The sequence below is a fragment of the Salvelinus fontinalis genome, chromosome 12 (assembly GCF_029448725.1).
Source record: "Salvelinus fontinalis isolate EN_2023a chromosome 12, ASM2944872v1, whole genome shotgun sequence".
NCBI lineage: Eukaryota > Metazoa > Chordata > Actinopteri > Salmoniformes > Salmonidae > Salvelinus > Salvelinus fontinalis.
In genome coordinates, this window is record NC_074676.1 from 24,074,007 (window position 1) to 24,091,995 (window position 17,989).

The 17,989-nt window shown below is 40.9% G+C and overlaps 1 protein-coding gene across 2 annotated transcripts; it reads left to right on the forward strand.

Annotated features, from left to right (window-relative positions):
* The first annotated feature begins 1,861 nt into the window (after window positions 1-1,861).
* On the forward strand, window positions 1,862-17,719 carry neto2b (neuropilin (NRP) and tolloid (TLL)-like 2b). Of its 2 annotated transcripts, XM_055940123.1 has the most exons (12): window positions 1,862-2,266; window positions 2,745-2,801; window positions 4,049-4,189; window positions 4,470-4,718; window positions 5,159-5,206; window positions 5,364-5,491; window positions 5,654-5,755; window positions 6,018-6,144; window positions 15,010-15,123; window positions 15,338-15,468; window positions 15,655-15,747; window positions 16,552-17,719. In XM_055940123.1, exons 1-12 carry the CDS (start codon window positions 2,257-2,259, stop codon window positions 17,002-17,004), a joined length of 1,653 nt encoding a protein of 550 aa, XP_055796098.1. In that variant the 5' UTR covers window positions 1,862-2,256; the 3' UTR covers window positions 17,005-17,719. The 2 variants fall into 2 exon arrangements, with proteins under 2 accessions (XP_055796098.1, XP_055796100.1); XM_055940125.1 differs by lacking the exon at window positions 2,745-2,801.
* Window positions 17,720-17,989: the final 270 nt, after the last annotated feature.

Sequence of the window (17,989 nt, forward strand, 5' to 3'; positions counted from 1 at the left end):
GATGTAGAGGTGAATCCAGGCCCTGCAGTACCTGGCTCCACTCCTATTCCCCAGGCGCTCTCTTTTGATGACTTCTGTAACCGTAATAGCCTTGGCTTCATGCATGTTAACATTAGAAGCCTCCTCCCTAAGTTTGTTTTGTTCACTGCTTTAGCACACTCTACCAACCCGGATGTTTTAGCCGTGTCTGAATCCTGGCTTAGAAAGACCACCAAAAATTCAGACATTTTTATCCCCAATTACAATATTTTCAGACAAGATAGAACGGCCAAAGGGGGCGGTGTTGCAATCTACTGCAAAGACTGCCTGCAGAGTTCTGTTATACTATCCAGGTCTGTTCCCAAACAATTTGAACTTCTACTTTTAAAAATCCACCTCTCTAAAAACTTCTGGCCCTTCTGTTCCTTCTGAATATTCCCTTCCTTCTGAATATTCCTTAGCAGGTCTAGCAGGTTAGCAGAATGGGCCTTCAGCGGGCGTCGCGCCTGAGGGGCCTGTTGGAGTCCTCGGGCAGATTATGTCGGTATTCCAGTCGTAGAGGATCGGCAGGGTTCCGTGCCCGATACCGGCAGTAGAAGGGGTCCGGATATTGTAGCCCAGGAGTGGGCTTCGGTGGTAGCACAGGAGCCCTGGCCGGGTAGCTTCAGGCTAATTGGTGCTTGCTCCGTGATGGAAACGCTAGCCAGGAGTGGTCACCCGGGATTGCGGTTAGCTAGTTGCGAAGATCCAGAAGAAAATGTTCAGAGTTTGCGGTAGGAATCCGGGGATATGGAGAGAAATAGGTCCGTTATGCTCTGGTTTGAGTCACGTTGTTCGAACTGGCGAGAGCTTTCCGAGCTAAAGGTTAGCTGATGACCACTAGCAATGGTTTGCTTACTGATACCTGGTAGGTAGTTAGCTGGCTAGCTTCAGTTGAGGGATTCCAGATCCGAAGTAAATAGAAATACTTTAGAAGAAAAGCAGATCCACACCACATTGGGTGAGGCGGTTTAAAGGAGAGTATTTAGAAGTTGAGGTTTAGGAAAATATTTTTAAAAGATATGCGAAGAAAAATATATATACAAGGGACACGACAGGACGAAGACGTCTGACTGCTACGCCATCTTGGAACTGTATGACCATATTAGAGACACATATTTCCCTCAGATTACACAGACCCACAAAGAATCTGAAAACAAATCCCATTTTGATAAACTCTCATATCTATTGGGTGAAATACCACAGTGTGCCATCACCTTAGCAAGATTTATGACCAGGGCAACCAGTGAAGAAGAAACACTATTGTAAATACAAACCATGTTTATGTTTATTTATTTTCCCTTTTGTGCTTTAACTATTTGCACATCGTCACAACACTGTATATAGCCATACTATTCCTCTGGAACTTTTGTAAGTGTAATGTTTACTGTAAATGTTGTATTGTTTATTTCACTTTTGTTTATTATTAATTTCCCTTGCGTTGACAGTGTAAACATGTTTCCCATGCCAATAAAGCACCTTAAATTGAATTGAGTGTAATAGATGCATAATAAGAATAATGTGCTTCTGGCACAGCCTGTATGTGCGTGTGTGTGTGTGTGTGTGTGCGTGCGTGCGTGCGTGCGTGCTTGGGTGGGTGGGTGACAGGTAGAGAGACACTGCTGAAACAAAAACAATTGAAAACATGATTATTATTATTTTTATTTTTTTGGTGATTAAACAATCAAATCAAAAATAACGACAGTTGGTTATCCCTATTAATCAAACGCTCGAAAAAAACGAAGGAGTAAAGGGAATCATGGAGGGGGGGGGGGGGGGGGGGTGCATGCGCGATGAGCGACTGCGGTGCCTGCGCCAGCAGTGTCCAATCTTTATAAAGGGCCGCAGCCAGCTAGTTCCGAGAGAGAAAGTGAGAGAGTCTCTTTCTCTGAATGGCTGAACCTACAAATGAAACAGAACTTTTAGTTTCATGTTTCTCAAAACAATACTTTACCCATCTACACAAGGAATCAATATTTACAGAGGCTTCATCACTTCGTGGGATTTTTATTGAACAAGTAGCCAGTTTTGGATAATGATGATTTCCGTTCATTTTTTTTCATTATTTGAGATGACAGGGATTCGGAGTCGATTGTGGTTTGTAAAAGTCGATTATAACGTTTTACCCTGATAAGCGTAAAGGAGGCGGGTATGTAAGGAAGAAAGCAAGGAACGAAGAAAAGCTTTGTAGCCTATTAACAGCAAGCCATCCTGTGAGGAAACTGAGCGGAGGAGGAGATGTACATATGTGAGTTTAGACTGGGTGTGGGTGTGTGTGCCATCTGTCAGCCTCTTTCTTGGTGTGGTTGTTTTGCTGGTCGGCCTCTGTTTGCGTGTGTGTTGTGTTTGCGCGCGCGAGCCTGCATGCGTTTGTGTATCCATTTACTTTTCCTTTTCATCAGCAATGGATGCTCAGTTGACAGACATTAGTCAGAGGCGCAGGATGCCCACATCAGCTCATGGTAGAAAAGCGGGTGATTCAGTGCGCAAGCGGCCCAGTGATGCTGAAGTGACAGCTCCCTCAGCGTGCTGTCTCTTGCCACACACACTCTGTGAAACACCAGTAGCAGCTGCGCCGCTGATGGTCCTTGGGCTTCAGAGTGTGTGTCTTTTTATTCTTTATCCCTCAAACTCTCTCTCTCTCTCTCTCTCTCTCTCTCTCTCTCTCTCTCTCTCTCTCTCTCTCTCCTGATTTACTCTCTATGCCTTATTCAACCCCCATCCAGTCTGGGTAGCTCTCTTTCTGATAGAGGAAGGCTTTGCGCTGGCACAGAAAACCAAAGGTGGGTGTGATCTCATTTGTATGGCAGAAATGTGTTCTATTTAGGGTGAATGTTTGTTTTAATTCAATGAACAAAAATATAAATGCAACATGTAAAGTGTTGGTCCAATGTTTCAAGAGCAGAGTTATACTTAAACTAAATCTTTAATAGTGAGAGCTTTGCAATATCAATGGCTTGTCGACAAATCACCGTTTCTAATGATCCGTTGAGAGCTGCAACACAAAGGCTACTGAGCTCTTTTATAGGAAAGATACACCCCTTTCAACCTACATGACGAACAACAGATATATAGAATGGGTCTCAAAGTTAAGATTTGTATGAAAGATACCTATAATACATAGCAGGCAGCATCTGCTGTGTCAACAGTTGTCATTGTATAGACCAGTGTCTGGCCCTCCGACTCCAAACTGGAACCATCGCTCTCTGGTACCATATAGAACAGAAACATTAACTCATGCTCTGGAATGCTCTTTAGGTTTTATCACCCAAAGACATCGTAAATCTCCTCTGTCAGTGTTATCTCCCAGAGGCCCATCCTCAGTAGAACACACACACAAAAGCTATGAGAATACTCTATTCTGTCGAATAAAACAACCATTTGATGCAATAAAAGTATTATAACATAATCTTGCAATTTCTCTCACAGGCACAAATGTGTTTACATCCCTGTTAGTGAGCGTTTTTTTTTTTGCCAACATAATCCATCCACCTGGTATGGGTAGGCATAAGCTACGAACAACGAACACAATTGCATTTTATTGATGGCAATTTAAATGCACAAAAATACCATGACGAGGTCCTGAGGCCTATTTTTTTTAAAGCTTTCTGTGGCCAGTAGATACATACTGTATCCCCAGTCATGTGAAATTCATAGATTAGGACCTAATGAATTTATTTAAATTGACTGATTTCGTATATGAACTGTAACTCAGTAAATTCTTTGAAATTGTTGCATGTTGCATTCATATTTTTGTTCAGTGTATTCAATATCTGAAATGTCACAGAAACTCAGTTGTGATTTGTTGAGTATGTGATGTCTTTCAAGGAATACATACGTTAATTCATGTGTGTTAATTTCAAGTTTGGAAATCAAACTAAGACAGTGCTTTTGGAGTCACCCCCATTATATATAAGTACCCTCATAATCAAGCTGTTTCTACACCTGAATAATATCGGTGACATCACTGTACTAATAAATGTTTACTTCCTGGTGTGTGGTGTGATTGTTTTTTCCATGGCATCCGTAGACTCTCAGAATGTGGGTAAGATTTCCCAGAATGCCCAACAGTGTGGCACCTGGATCAGAAACATCAACGGGGGGCAGTTCAGCTCTCCAAACTACCCTAAAATCTACCCTCCCAACAAGGAGTGCCTCTACATACTGGAAGGTAACACACACACACGCACACACACACACGCACGCACGCACACACGCACGCACGCACGCACGCACACACACACACACACACACACACACACACACACACACACACACACACACACACACACACACACACACACACACACACACACACACACACACACACACACACACACACACACACACACTCATGGATTAAAACTCTTACATATCTTGACACAGAGCGTCATATTTGCGCCCTTTCTACCTTGGCCAAATAGTGACACCTACTCTCCTTCCCCTCCCAGCCCTGCCCCGCCAGAGGATCGAGCTTCTGTTTGATGACATCTTTTACATTGAGCCATCCTTTGAGTGTCGTTTCGACCACATCGAGGTGAGAGATGGTCCGTTCAGTTTCTCTCCTCTGATCAACCGCTTCTGTGGCTCCTCCAGCCCAGGCCTGGTGCTCTCCAGCGGACGATTCATCTGGATCCGCTTCTCCAGTGATGAGGAGCTGGAGGGACTGGGCTTCAGGGTCCAGTACACCTTTACCGCAGGTAATTTACCTAAGCCACAGCTAATGAACCACAACACACCTTTTACACAGGCAATACACTTCTATACTTACCTTTACCGCAGGTAATTTACCTAAGCCACAGCTAATGAACCACAACACACCTTTTACACAGGCAATACACTTCTATACTTACCTTTACCGCAAGTAATTTACCTAAGCCACAGCTAATGAACCACAACACACCTTTTACACAGGCAATACACTTCTATACTTACCTTGACCGCAAGTAATTTACCTGAACCACAGCTAATGAACCACAACACACACTTTTACTGTAGGGAGTGGCTAACTCAATCCAACATAACACATCTAGCCGGGTCCAGTACATATTTTCTGCAAGTAATTTGCCTCAACCACAGTTAGCACTTTACTGTAGGTAACACATCTTAGGAGCAAACATTGACTTCAGCTTCTTTTCAGACCCAGAGTTTCACCTCCACGTGGGAGGAATATTAAATCCTATTCCAGGTAATTTATCAACACTTTAACCCCTTCTTCAACTAGATAACAATAATATAACACTTTATTTAACTGGATTTAACAAGATCATATGTGTTTCTTCATCCCACCCTATCACCTCTCTTTCTCCCTGTCTTTCCCCCCCCCCCCCCCCCCTATCTGTCAGACTGTCAGTTTGAGCTAAGTGGAGCTGATGGTATGATCCGGTCCGGTCAGGTGGAGGAGGAGGACAAAGTCAAACCTGACCAGGCGGTCGACTGTATCTGGACCATACGAGCTCCGCCCAACTTCAAGGTCTATTACACCTCTATGACATGTCTCAACTCTCTATATCTAAATATCTATATCTAAAAATCTATATCTAAATATCTATATCTAAATATCTATATCTACCCTCTTTAACAACTCCCTCCCCTCCCTCCATCCATCTGTTTCTCTCCCTTTTGTCTTGGTCAGATCTACCTGCGGTTTCTGGAGTATCAGCTGGAGAATTCCAACGAGTGTAAGAAGAACTTTGTGGCCGTGTACGACGGCAGCAGTGCCATAGAGGACCTCAAGGTAGGAGTTGAAATGAGAACTCATTCACTGACTCACTCTCTCACTCACTACTATGCAGTAATGCATATCATTCCCACATTGTGCGCATTCATAATAAAACTAGAGTTAGCACTAATCAATATTAACTACTTATCGGAAAAAAGGTTGTGCAGTGATACATGTGATAATGAGCTTATTGTTGTCATACTTTTTGCTTGTCATATCATCATGTTTTATCATTTTAATTCATTGTTTATTTACTGTGCCATCATGGTCGCTGCAGGCCAAGTTCTGCAGTACCGTTGCCACTGACGTAATGCTTGACAACGGGGTGGGCGTGGTCAGGATGTGGGCCGACGAAGGCAGCAGACTCAGCCGCTTTCGCATGCTCTTCACGTCTTTCGCAGACCGTGAGTCCAACACGTTCTTTCTGTCTTTCTCTTCACCCCTTTCTTCACCTGTTTGGCCTACCATGAGTCTATCACCCACTCACTTTACCTCTCTATCACTCTTTCTATCTCTCTCTCTTTCCCTCACAGGCTCACTCTTTCACTGAATCTGTCTTACGCTTCCCCTTTCCCGCTTTCTTCATCTCATCCTTATCTACTGTGTGTCTCTCTCACTTGACCTCTTTGTAACTCTCCTGTATTTCTATTGCTCATACTTACTTTTTTTTATCACTTTCGTGATTTTCTTTACAAGTACAGTATGTGGTACATTTTCACAACTCTTAAGCACAAAAATCAAAACAGATCATCAAAATGGCTCATGTTTCAAAACTCTAAGGACATTTTCAACTGACTGAGTACAACAAAAACATTCACAAAGTCACTTGTTCACTGCACCAAATCACTCTTTAAATGTAGATACATATTCAATCTAAGTATCTGCTTTTCAAAATTCAATATTCACTTTACTTTTGATATAATTTATTGTCATTTGTTAACAATACAATTAATTATCACTTTATCAAACTACTCAAACTGGTAACTACTGAGCCAAAGTGATGTAGTGCCTAGTTAACGTATATAGTTTGATAGCTGCTGAACACTGTAAAATTCTATATTTCTACCTCATAAATGTATCAATTTGACAGCATTTTATGTTTGAATGTTAAACCAAATCATATATGGATATGACTCAGGTGTATCAATGAAATTCAAATAATGAGTGGAATATATTGTTATTGTCACGTCCTGACCAGAGTTCTTATGTGTTGTGCTTGTTTTAGTGTTGGTCAGGACGTGAGCTGGGTGGGCATTCAATGTTGTGTGTCTAGTTTGCCTGTTTTTGTGTTCAGCCTAATATGGTTCTCAATCAGAGGCAGCTGTCAATCGTTGTCCCTGATTGAGAATCATATATAGGTGGCTTGTTTTGTGTTGGGGATTTGTGGGTGGTTGTTTTCTGTGACAGTGTTTGTGCCACACGGGACTGTGACGGTTAGTTTGTTTTGTTATTTTGTAATTGTATATTGTTTTCATGTTATTAAATCATGGAAACTTACCACGCTGTACATTGGTCCTCCGATCCTTCTCGCCTCTCCTCGTCCGATGAGGAGGATGAAATAGACTGCCGTTACAGTTATACAACCCAAGTATTTCAGCAGTGCATTTTATACTACACTATAATTACAAATGGTAGCACATAGTGCCTTTTTCCACTATGTGCTACCATTTGGAATGATAGTGTAGCATAAAATGCACTGCTGAAATACCTGGGTTGTATTACAAGATATTCCACTCAATATCTGAATTTCATTGATACACTGTAAGCTGAGAAACAGGTGATACTGTATTAGTTGACAAGTCATGTAGAAAAGGTGATCTTGTACAATGTTCCATTGGGCAGAAATCAGTGGAGGCTGCTGAAAAGAGGACAGTCCCTAATAATGGCTGGAATAGTGTAATGGCTGGTATGGAGTAAATGGAATGATATAAAACACATGAAAACCAAAAGAAATGTGACACCATTCCATTTACTCCATTCCGGCCATTATCCTTTCTAGCCCAGGGGTTCCGCTAGCGGAACACCCACAACATTCCGCTGAAAAGGCAGCGTGCGAAATTCAAAAGTATTTTTTAGAAATATGTAACTTTCACACATTAACAAGTCCAATACAGCAAATGAAAGATAAACATCTCAGCAGGTCAGAGTCGGCCGTCTGCCCTATTTTCTCAATAGGGGGGCGCTGTTCTCACTTTGTAAAAAATCGTTCCCAAATTAAACTGCCTCGTACTCAATTCTTACTCGTACAATATGCATATTATTATTACTATTGGATAGAAAACACTCTCTAGTTTCTAAAACCGTTTTAATTATATCTGTGAGTAAAACAGAACTCATTTTGCAGCAAACTTCCTGTCAGGAAGTGAGAAATCTGAAATCGAGGGCTCTGTTCCAGGGTCAGTTTATTAATTTGCATGGAATCTATGGGTCTACATGCACTGCATACGCCTTCCCCTAGATGTCAGTAGGCAGTGAGAATTGGAATGGGGTGTCTAGCTAGATCTGAGGCCGAACAAGAGCTCTTGGAACCGTGGGTGTAGTCTTTTCACCGTTCGTCTTGGCGCGAGACAGACCTCAGGATTGCGTTCTGAAAAGCTGTCGTTATAGGCCTTAGATATATCCGGCTCTGATTTTATTCGATATATGTGTTAAAAACATCATCAACTAGTTATATTAAACCGACTTATATCAGTTTATATAAGTTTATTCCGATTTTCGATATTTTCTTTGTGATGCGTTCTGGGGATTTGGACACTTCTGTGCTGCATGGCTAACGTTGGCTAGCGTTCTACAGATGAAGACGACATTCTACAACCGAGCAACGATTATTCTGGACAAAGGACAACTTGTACAAGATTCTGATGGAAGCTCATCAAATAGTAGGAACGATTTATGATGTTTTTTGTATATCTGTCGAAAATGTTTAGACATTTTTAATTTGGGCGCAGATTTTGGGCGCTGTATCGCTATAACGTAAGCTGTAAGTCGTACTAAAGTTAATTTTAAAAATCTAACACAGCGGTTGAACTAGTGTATCTTTAATTTGCTGTCCAACATGTATTTTTTAGTAAAGCTTATGATTAGTTATTTGATTAGAATAGGTGCCTCTCCAAGATTTCTCCTGACAATATTTCGGCATTTTCACTACGTATTCACATTGTTCAACCACGATTTGTGCCGCTAAATATGCAAATTTTCGAACAAACCATATATGTATTGTGTAATATGATGTTATAGGACTGTCATCTAATGAAGTTTGAGAAGGTTAGTGAAAAAATTAATATCTTTTGCTGGTTTATTCGCTATCGCTAACGTGTCTTGAATGAATGCTGCTGTGTGGTAGGCTATTGTAGTAAGCTAATATAATGCTATATTGTGTTTTCGCTGTAAAACACTTAAAAAATATGAAATATTGGCTGGATTCACAAGATGTTGGTCTTTCATTTGCTGTACACCGTGTATTTTTCATAAATGTTTTATGATGAGTATTTAGGTATTTCACGTTGGTTTCTGTAGTTATTCTAGCTGCTTTGGTGAGACTACTGCAATGTAAAACTATGATTTATACCTGAAATATGCACATGTTTCGAACAAAACATATGCTATACAATAAATATGTTATCAGACTGTCATCTGATGAAGTTGTTTCTTGGTTAGTGACCATTTATATCTTTATTTGGTCGAATTTGTGATAGCTACCTATGCAGTAAAAAAATGGTGAAAATATGCGGTTGGGTCTTTTGCTATCGTGGTTAGCTAATAGAAATACATATTGTGTTTTCCCTGTAAAACATTTTAAAAATCGGAAATGATGGCTGGATTCACAAGATGTGTATCTTTCATCTGGTGTCTTGGACTTGTGATTTCATGATATTTAGATGCTAGTATTTACTTGTGGCGCTTTGCTAGGCTATGCTAGTCAGCTTTTTTACTGATGAGGGTGCTCCCGGATCCGGGATTGTGGCCAAGTAGAAGTTAATCTACCCATCGTGTCCGATTTTTAAAATGTTTTACAGCGAAAACACAACATATATTTATGTTAGATCACCACCAAATCCAAAAAACACACAGCCATTTTCCCAGCCAAAGATAGAGTCACAAAAGCAAAAATAGAGATAAAATTAATCACTAACCTTTGATAATCTTCATCAAAGGACACTCATAGGACATCATGTTACACAATACATTTATGTTTTGTTCGATAATGTGCATATTTATATCCACAAATCTCGGTTTACATTGGCACCATGTTCAGAAATGCCTCCAAATATCTGGAGTAATTACAGAGAGCCACGTCAAATAACAGAAATACTCATGATAAACTTTGATGAAAGATACATGTTTTACATATAATTAAAGTAACACTTGTTCTTAATGCAACCGCTGTGTCAGATTTTTTTTAAACTTTGGGAAAAAGCATACCATGCAATTGTAACGGCAGATTTCCTCCTCTTTGTCTGAAGAGGAGGTGTAGCAGGGATCGGACCAAAGCGCAGCGTGGTTAGTGTTTATCATGTTTTAATAATGACAAAAACGTGAATACTACAAAATACCAAAACAACAAATGTGAAAAACCGAAACAGTCCTATCTGGTGCATAGACACAAAGACAGAAGACAACCACCCACAAACCCCAACACAAAACAGGCTACCTAAATATGGTTCCCAATCAGAGACAACGCAAAACACCTGTCTCTGATTGAGAACCATATCAGGCCAAACAAGAAACCCACATAGAAACAGACAACATAGAATGCCCACTCAGCTCACGTCCTGACCAACACTAAAACAACAAAAACACAAAAGAACAATGGTCAGAACGTGACAGCAATAATCTGAGACAGCGCTCAGAAATACACAACATTTCTCCGCCTTGTTGGAGTCAACAGAAATACGAAATGACATCATAAATATTCCCTTACCTTTGATGATCTTTCATCAGAATGCAGTGCCAGGAATCCTAGTTCCACAATAAATCGTTGTTTTGTTCGATAATGTCCATTACTAGTGTACTTTTGCAGGCACGTTTAGTTCACATGTCCAAACGCTGGCACCGGTCCAGGCGAACTCGGACGAAAACTTCAAAAAGTTATATTCCAGGTCGAATAAACTGGTCAAATTAAGTAGAGAATTAATCTTCAGGATGTTGTTATCCTGTCTGGGACTGGGGTTCCGCTAGCGGAACTCCTCCCACATTCCACTGAAAAGGCAGAGCGCGAAATTCAAAATAAATATTTTTTTGAAATATTTAACTTTCACACATTAACAAGTCCAATACAGCTAATGAAAGATACAGATCGTGTGAATCCAGCCAACATGTCCGATTTTTTAAATGTTTTACAGGGAAGACACAATATGTAAATCTATTAGCTAACCACGTTAGCAAAAGACACCATTTTTCTTTGTCCACCATTTTTTCTCTCCACCAGTAGCTATCACCAATTCGGCCAAATAAAGATATTGATAGCCACTAACCAAGAAACAACCTCATCAGATGACAGTCTGATAACATATTTATTGTATAGGATAGGTTTTGTTAGAAAAATGTGCATATTTCAGGTAGAAATCATAGTTTACAATTGCACCCACCATCACAACTCGACTAGAATAAATACAGAGAGCAACGTGTATTACCTAATTACTAATCATAAAACATTTCTTAAAAATACACAGCTTACACTAATTGAAAGACACAGATCCTGTGAATCCAGACAATATTTCAGATTTTCTAAGTGTCTTACAGAGAAAACACAATTAATCGTTATATTAGCATACGACATGTGCAAACATTACCCCAGCATTGATTCACGGCAAAAAGAGCGATAGCATTATCACCACCAAAATGTATAAATTTTTTCACTAACCTTCTCAGAATTCTTCAGATGACACTCCTGTAACATCATATTACAACATACATATAGAGTTTGTTCGAAAATGTGCATATTTAGCCACCAAAATCGTGGTTATACAATGAGAAAAGTAGCCCAGCTGGTCAGAAAATGTCGGGCGCCATATTGGACAGTGATCTAGTCTTATACATAAATACTCATAAACTTGACTAAAAAATACAGGTTGGACAGCGATTGAAAGACAATTTAGTTCTTAATGCAATCGCTGAATTACATTTTTTAAATTATCCTTACTTTTCAATACAGGTTGCGCCAAAGCGAAGCTACCCCAAAGAAAATGGCGGCATAAGCGTTTAACATTTTTCGACATAACAACGATTTATCATCATAAATAGTTCTTACTATTAGCTGAACTGCCATCAGAATCTTGGGCAATGAATCCTTTCTCCGGTCTAATCGTCTTTTGGTCGAAAGACGTCCTCTTGTCCGGTCGAAATGGCCACTAATGTTCACCATGTACTAGAAAAGTGCCCAGCACTTGGAAGTGCGTCACACAGAAATGCCATAAAATCGCACTAAACGGATATAAATTGCCATAAAACGGTTTAAATTAACTACCTTATGATGTTTTTAACACCTATAACGAGTAGAAACATGACCGGCGATATATTACTGGCTAAGCGAAAGCTTGGAAAGAGGCCAGTCCGACGTCCATCGCGCACCAGGCGCAGAGAAGAAAAGACATGTACTTCCGGTCTTTGGTGTTTTATACAGGCCCTGATTGCGCAATCGACTCCCTTCAAAGTGTCACCACTTACTGACATCTAGAGGAAGACGTAGGCAGTGTTTGTATCCTCATAGCATTTACAGGGACATTACAACTGACCTGGGAACAGGGGCCAAGATTTCTGAAATCTCACTCCATGTCAGGGAAAGTGCTGTAGAATGAGTTCTGTATCACTCAGAGACATAATTCCAACGGTTATAGAAACTAGAGAGTGTTTTCTATCCAATAATAATAATAATATGCATATTGTACGAGCAAGAATTGAGTAGGAAGCCGTTTAAATTGGACACGTTCCAGAAAAAGTGACAACAGCACCCCCTGTCCTCATCAGGATTTATCATATATATCCAATAACGTTCCAACCGGAGCATTCGTTTTTGTCTACAGAGTAATGGAACACATGGCCATATCACGACTAGCGCGCGTGACCAGGAACTAACATTCTACCCAGACCACTGACTCAAATAGCTGCCATCCGGCCCCACATCACACTAGAGGCTTCATTCCACGTTCTACTGACTGTTGACATCTCGTGGAAGGCGTAGGAAGTGCGAACAGATCCATATCTTACTGGGATGTGAATAGACGATGAGTTTAACATCAACCAGCCCCAGAATTTTCACTTTCTGTTTGGAAATTTCGCTGCCATATGAGTTCTGTTATACTCAAAGACATAATTCAAACAGTTTTAGAAACTTCAGAGTGTTTTCTATCCAATAGTAATAATAATATGCATATATTAGCATCTGGGACAGAGTAGGAGGCAGTTCACTATGGGCACGCGATTCATCCAAAGTGAAAATGCTGCCCCCTATCCCTAAAAAGTTATTATGAGCCGTCCTCCCCTCAGCAGCCTCCACTGGCAGAAAGTGCTTATAAAACCGTGCTACATTCTTACAGTAGCCATCATTGTAAAATAAGAATTTGTTCTTAACTGACTTGCCTAGTTAAATAAAGGTTAAATAAAAATACAAAATATAAAATATAAAGTAGCCAACTGTTAAACAATACCCATATTTATGATGATTTGTCCTATGTACTATGTGTACTGTATGGTGCATGTCAAATTATAATCAAATACTATATGGAATATATTTACCATCTACTACTTGGTTTCATTCAGCACTGCAAAAATAACAGTTTTGCAATGTGTATCTTGTATTTTTTGCTATTGGCTTTAATGGTAGTTAAAATAACTAAATGGTGAGCCTATCATTATCTGATGTATTGGTGACTGAATTAAATGTTCTCATGGTATTTGACAGAAAACATTTGCATGAATCACTGATGAATGTTTTTGCATGAATGACTCAGAAAGATGTGTGAAACCCCAACGAATGCACAATCAAACATTCTGAACATACAATAGGGGGCATTACAAATTCACCACATACTTATGAAAATAGCACCAAAGCAAGTGTAAAAAACTGTAACATAATTGTATCCTCTTGTAGCTGAGACTTCACATAGCTGTTTCAGATTTCTTTTCCTCTTACGCTATAGGTTTAAATACACTATATATATAAAAGTATGTGGACACCCCTTCAAATGAGTGGATTCGGCTATTTCAGCCACACCCATTGCTGACAGGTGTATAAAATCGAGCACAAAGCCATGCAATCTCCATAGACAAACATTGGCAGTAAAATGGCCTTACTGAAGAGCTCAGTGAATTTCAATGTGGCACCCTCATAGGATGCCACCTGTCCAACAAGTCAGTTCGTAAAATGTATACCCTGCTAGAGCTGCCCCGGTCAAGTGTAAGTGCTGTTATTGTGAAGTGAAAATGTCTAGAAGCAACAACTGCTCAGCCGCAAAATGGTAGCTCACACAAGCTCACAAAACGGGACTTCTGGGTGCTGAAGCACGTAGCACATAAAAATTGTCTGTCCTCGGTTGCAACACTCGCTACCGAGTTCCAAACCGCCTCTGGAATCAACGTCGGCACAAGAACTGTTCATTAGGAGTTTCATGAAATGGGTTTCCATGGCCAAGCAGCCACACACAAGCCTAAGATCATCATCTGCTATGCCAAGCATCGGCTGGAGTCGTGTAACTCTTGCCGCCATTGGACTCTGGAGCAGTGGAAAAGCGTTCTGGAGTGATGAATCACACTCAACGATCTGCCAGTCCAACGGACTAATCTGGGTTTGGCGGATGGCAGGAGAACAGGAGAACTATACCTGCCCCAATCCATAGTGCCAACTGTAAAGTTTGGTGGAGAAGGAATAATGGTCTGGGGCTGTTTTTCATGGTTCGGGCTAGGCACCTTAGTTCCAGTGAAGGGAAATCTTAACGCTACAGCATGCAATGACATTCTAGACGATTCTGTGCTTCCAACTTTGTGGCAACAGTTTGAGGAAAGCCCTTTCCTGTTTCAGCATGACAGACAATGCCCCTGTGCACAAAGCAAGGTCCATGCAGAAATGGTTTGTCGAGATCAGTGTGGAAGAACTTGAATGCCCATGATTTTGGAATTAGATGTTCGACGAGCAGGCATCCACATACTTTTGGTCATGTAGTGTAGCATAACTGTGCTAGTATAGGTTACAACTAACATAATGGCTCATCATATCGATGAAATAAAAAATGATTTGTGTGTGTGTGCTGTGTGCGTGCGTGTGTGTGTTGCAGCCCCATGTTCAGGCGACATGTTCTTCTGTCACAGTAGCATGTGCATCAACAACTCTCTGGTGTGTAACGGGGTGCAGAACTGTGTCTTTCCCTGGGACGAGAGCAACTGTAAAGGTGAGACACATGTTATGTTATACTGTATTATATTTTTATAATATCATCTTCATATTTCACATCAAGAGGAAAAACACATTTTTGTTGGACGATTCCCGGAATCGGTAGGGAATGAGCAGGAAATCCAGAATCCTTCCACCAGGTTTTCTAAGAATTTTGCAAAAGTTATCGGAATTTTGGAACCCTAAGTCTCTCGTTCTCTGTCTCTCTGTAGAGAAGAAGCCTAAAGGTATATTCCATCACATTACTAAGACCCATGGGACAATTATAGGTGTGTCTACAGGACTCGTCCTCCTCCTCCTCATCATCTCCATACTGGTGCAGGTCAAACAGCCACGCAAGAAGGTGTGTAAGCAACCAAATGTTGACAAATATTACAAATTATGTTTGACAGTCAATCGTCTGTGTGTGAATGAACAAAATTCGTAAAATGAAGTTCGTTACTATTTTACGAGTGGCATGGGTCTGGGTCGTCGAGAGAAATAAAGCGTCTATCACGCTTGTGGGATCCTAACCCTTGTATGTTAACAGGTGGTGGCGCGGAAGAGTGCCCTTTTCAATGGAGCTGACTTCAAGGAAGTGTTTGAACCTCCGCACTACGAACTCTTCTCACTCAGAGAGAAGGTGGGTTTAACATCTAGACTTAATGATATATACCAAACCAAAATATAAAACGCAACATGCAAAAATGTCAATGATTTTTCTGAGTTACAGTTCATATAAGGAAATCAGTCAATTGAAATAAATTAAATCTATTGATTTCATGACTAGGCAGGGGTGCAGCCATGGGTGGGCCTGGAAGGGCATAGGCCCACCCACTGGGGAGCAAGGCTCTGCCAATCAGAATGAGTTTTTCCCCACAAAAGGGCTTTATTACAGACAGAAATACTCCTCAGCATCCCCCACCCCCCACCTCCCCTCAGATGATCCCGCAGGTGAAGAAGCACGTGGTATGCGGTTGTGAGGTCGGTTGGACGTACCGCCAAATTCTCTAAAACGACGTTGGAGGCAGCTTATGGTAGAGAAATTAACATCCAATTGTCTGGTAAAAGCTCTGCTGGACATTCCTGCAGTCAGCATACCAATTGCAATGATCATGCTGTTTAATCAGCTTCTTGACAGATTATATTGGCAAAGGAGAAATGCTCACTAATAGGAATGTAAATGAATGTCTGCACAAAATTTGAGAGAAATAAGCTTTTTGTACTTTTGGAACATTTCTTGGATTTTTAATTTCAGCTACATGTTGGGTTTATATTTTTATTCAGTGTAGTTTATTATGCTACTGATGTTTTAGTCTTGTATTTTACTTTGCTTTACTTCACTTAGTTTATAAAGTAGTGAAGATGACGATGATGACGGTGGTAAGGAGGATGATGACGATGATCACTGTATGAAGATGGTTATCATTATCTTTGTCATCCTAAGGAGTTGTCTACGGACATCGACCTACCAGAAGAACTCCAGTCTCTCAACGCTCTGAGACGTTCCTCCACCACTTCACGCTGCATCCATGAGCACCACTGTGGCTCCCAGGCCTCCGCCAACCCCAGCCGACGTGCTTCTTCTGTGGGCATAGGATCCATGGAGCTGCCCCCCTTCCGGGGCGAGTTCACCCAGGGTCAGCCAGGCTCCCTACACTCTCTGAGAGGCGTCAACAGCAGCCTGAGGAAGAAGAGCTGGCCTAGTATGAAACAGGTAGGACTGGTGGGAGGCGAGGGCCTGGTGGACCGTGTAAGGGGGAGGGAGGATAGGGTGATGGAAGAGGAGGAAGAAGAGGAGGTGGAAGGAGGGAGGTGTGATGTGTATGTACGCAGAGGGATGAGCATGAGATCCATCTGTGAGATGTCTCAGCAGAGATCGATGTCCATGGACTTCTGAAAGAGAATGAGGATAGGAGGAAGGGAACAGAAAGGAGGATGTGGTGGAGGAAGGAGAGAACATTTGTGATAGAAAAACAATCAGTATCCCTTGACACATTTACTATGAAGGAAAATAGATTGGACCCCAACCTCTAACCTAGACACTCTCTCTGGTATCTCTGAAACTTCAACTATCCTGTTGCACTGGATCTACGAGTTAAAGGCATCATCCGTAACTTCGATCACCGTTAAAAAGTGCACACTGACACTTTTTTGAAGGTGACAATCTGGTATGCAAACCACAATTATGACAACCCAAAAAGAAGAGGGACAGGAACACACTGATGTTTTGTTTTAAGTTAATTATGTTTGTATTTCATGTTTATGCCACAGGGAAAAGAGAATTTATGGAGTGTGTCCTTAAAGTGGGCCTGCTTTAACAAATACTGTCTCCAAGGCCGGAGACAGGCCATATAGTGTATATTTTTTATTTCTTTCATGACAAACCTCACTGTGTATTTTTCCCCAAAACGTTTTTTCCCTAAAGGTTTTTTCTCTCCATTTGTTGATTTTGTATTCATAGATTTAGAGAGGATAGTTGATGGAGAATTGTGTTACGTTAGCACTGGATGATAATGATGAAGGATGCCTTGTATCATTGTGTTGTTGTTTTGTTTTGATTGATTTTGTTTTGCTTTGTTGTTGAATATATTAAAGAATGCAGCTCTTGGTGACTGGGGTGAGTTGATGGTGAGTGAACCATGTGGCTGTGGTAGATGAGGATCAGAGTGAGTTGGCCGTGGTTTCGGTTGAACACTCTGCTGAGACAGCATGGTTTTATGAGGCTTCCTGTAATGGTCTGTCACACCACTACGCAGGCAAGAAAACCCCTCTTGAAACCCTGACTAATACAACCAAGCAATATACAACCAATAAACAACCAAATGTACAAACAATATACATACTGTATACAGTGAGCTCCAAAAGTTTTGGGACAGTGACAC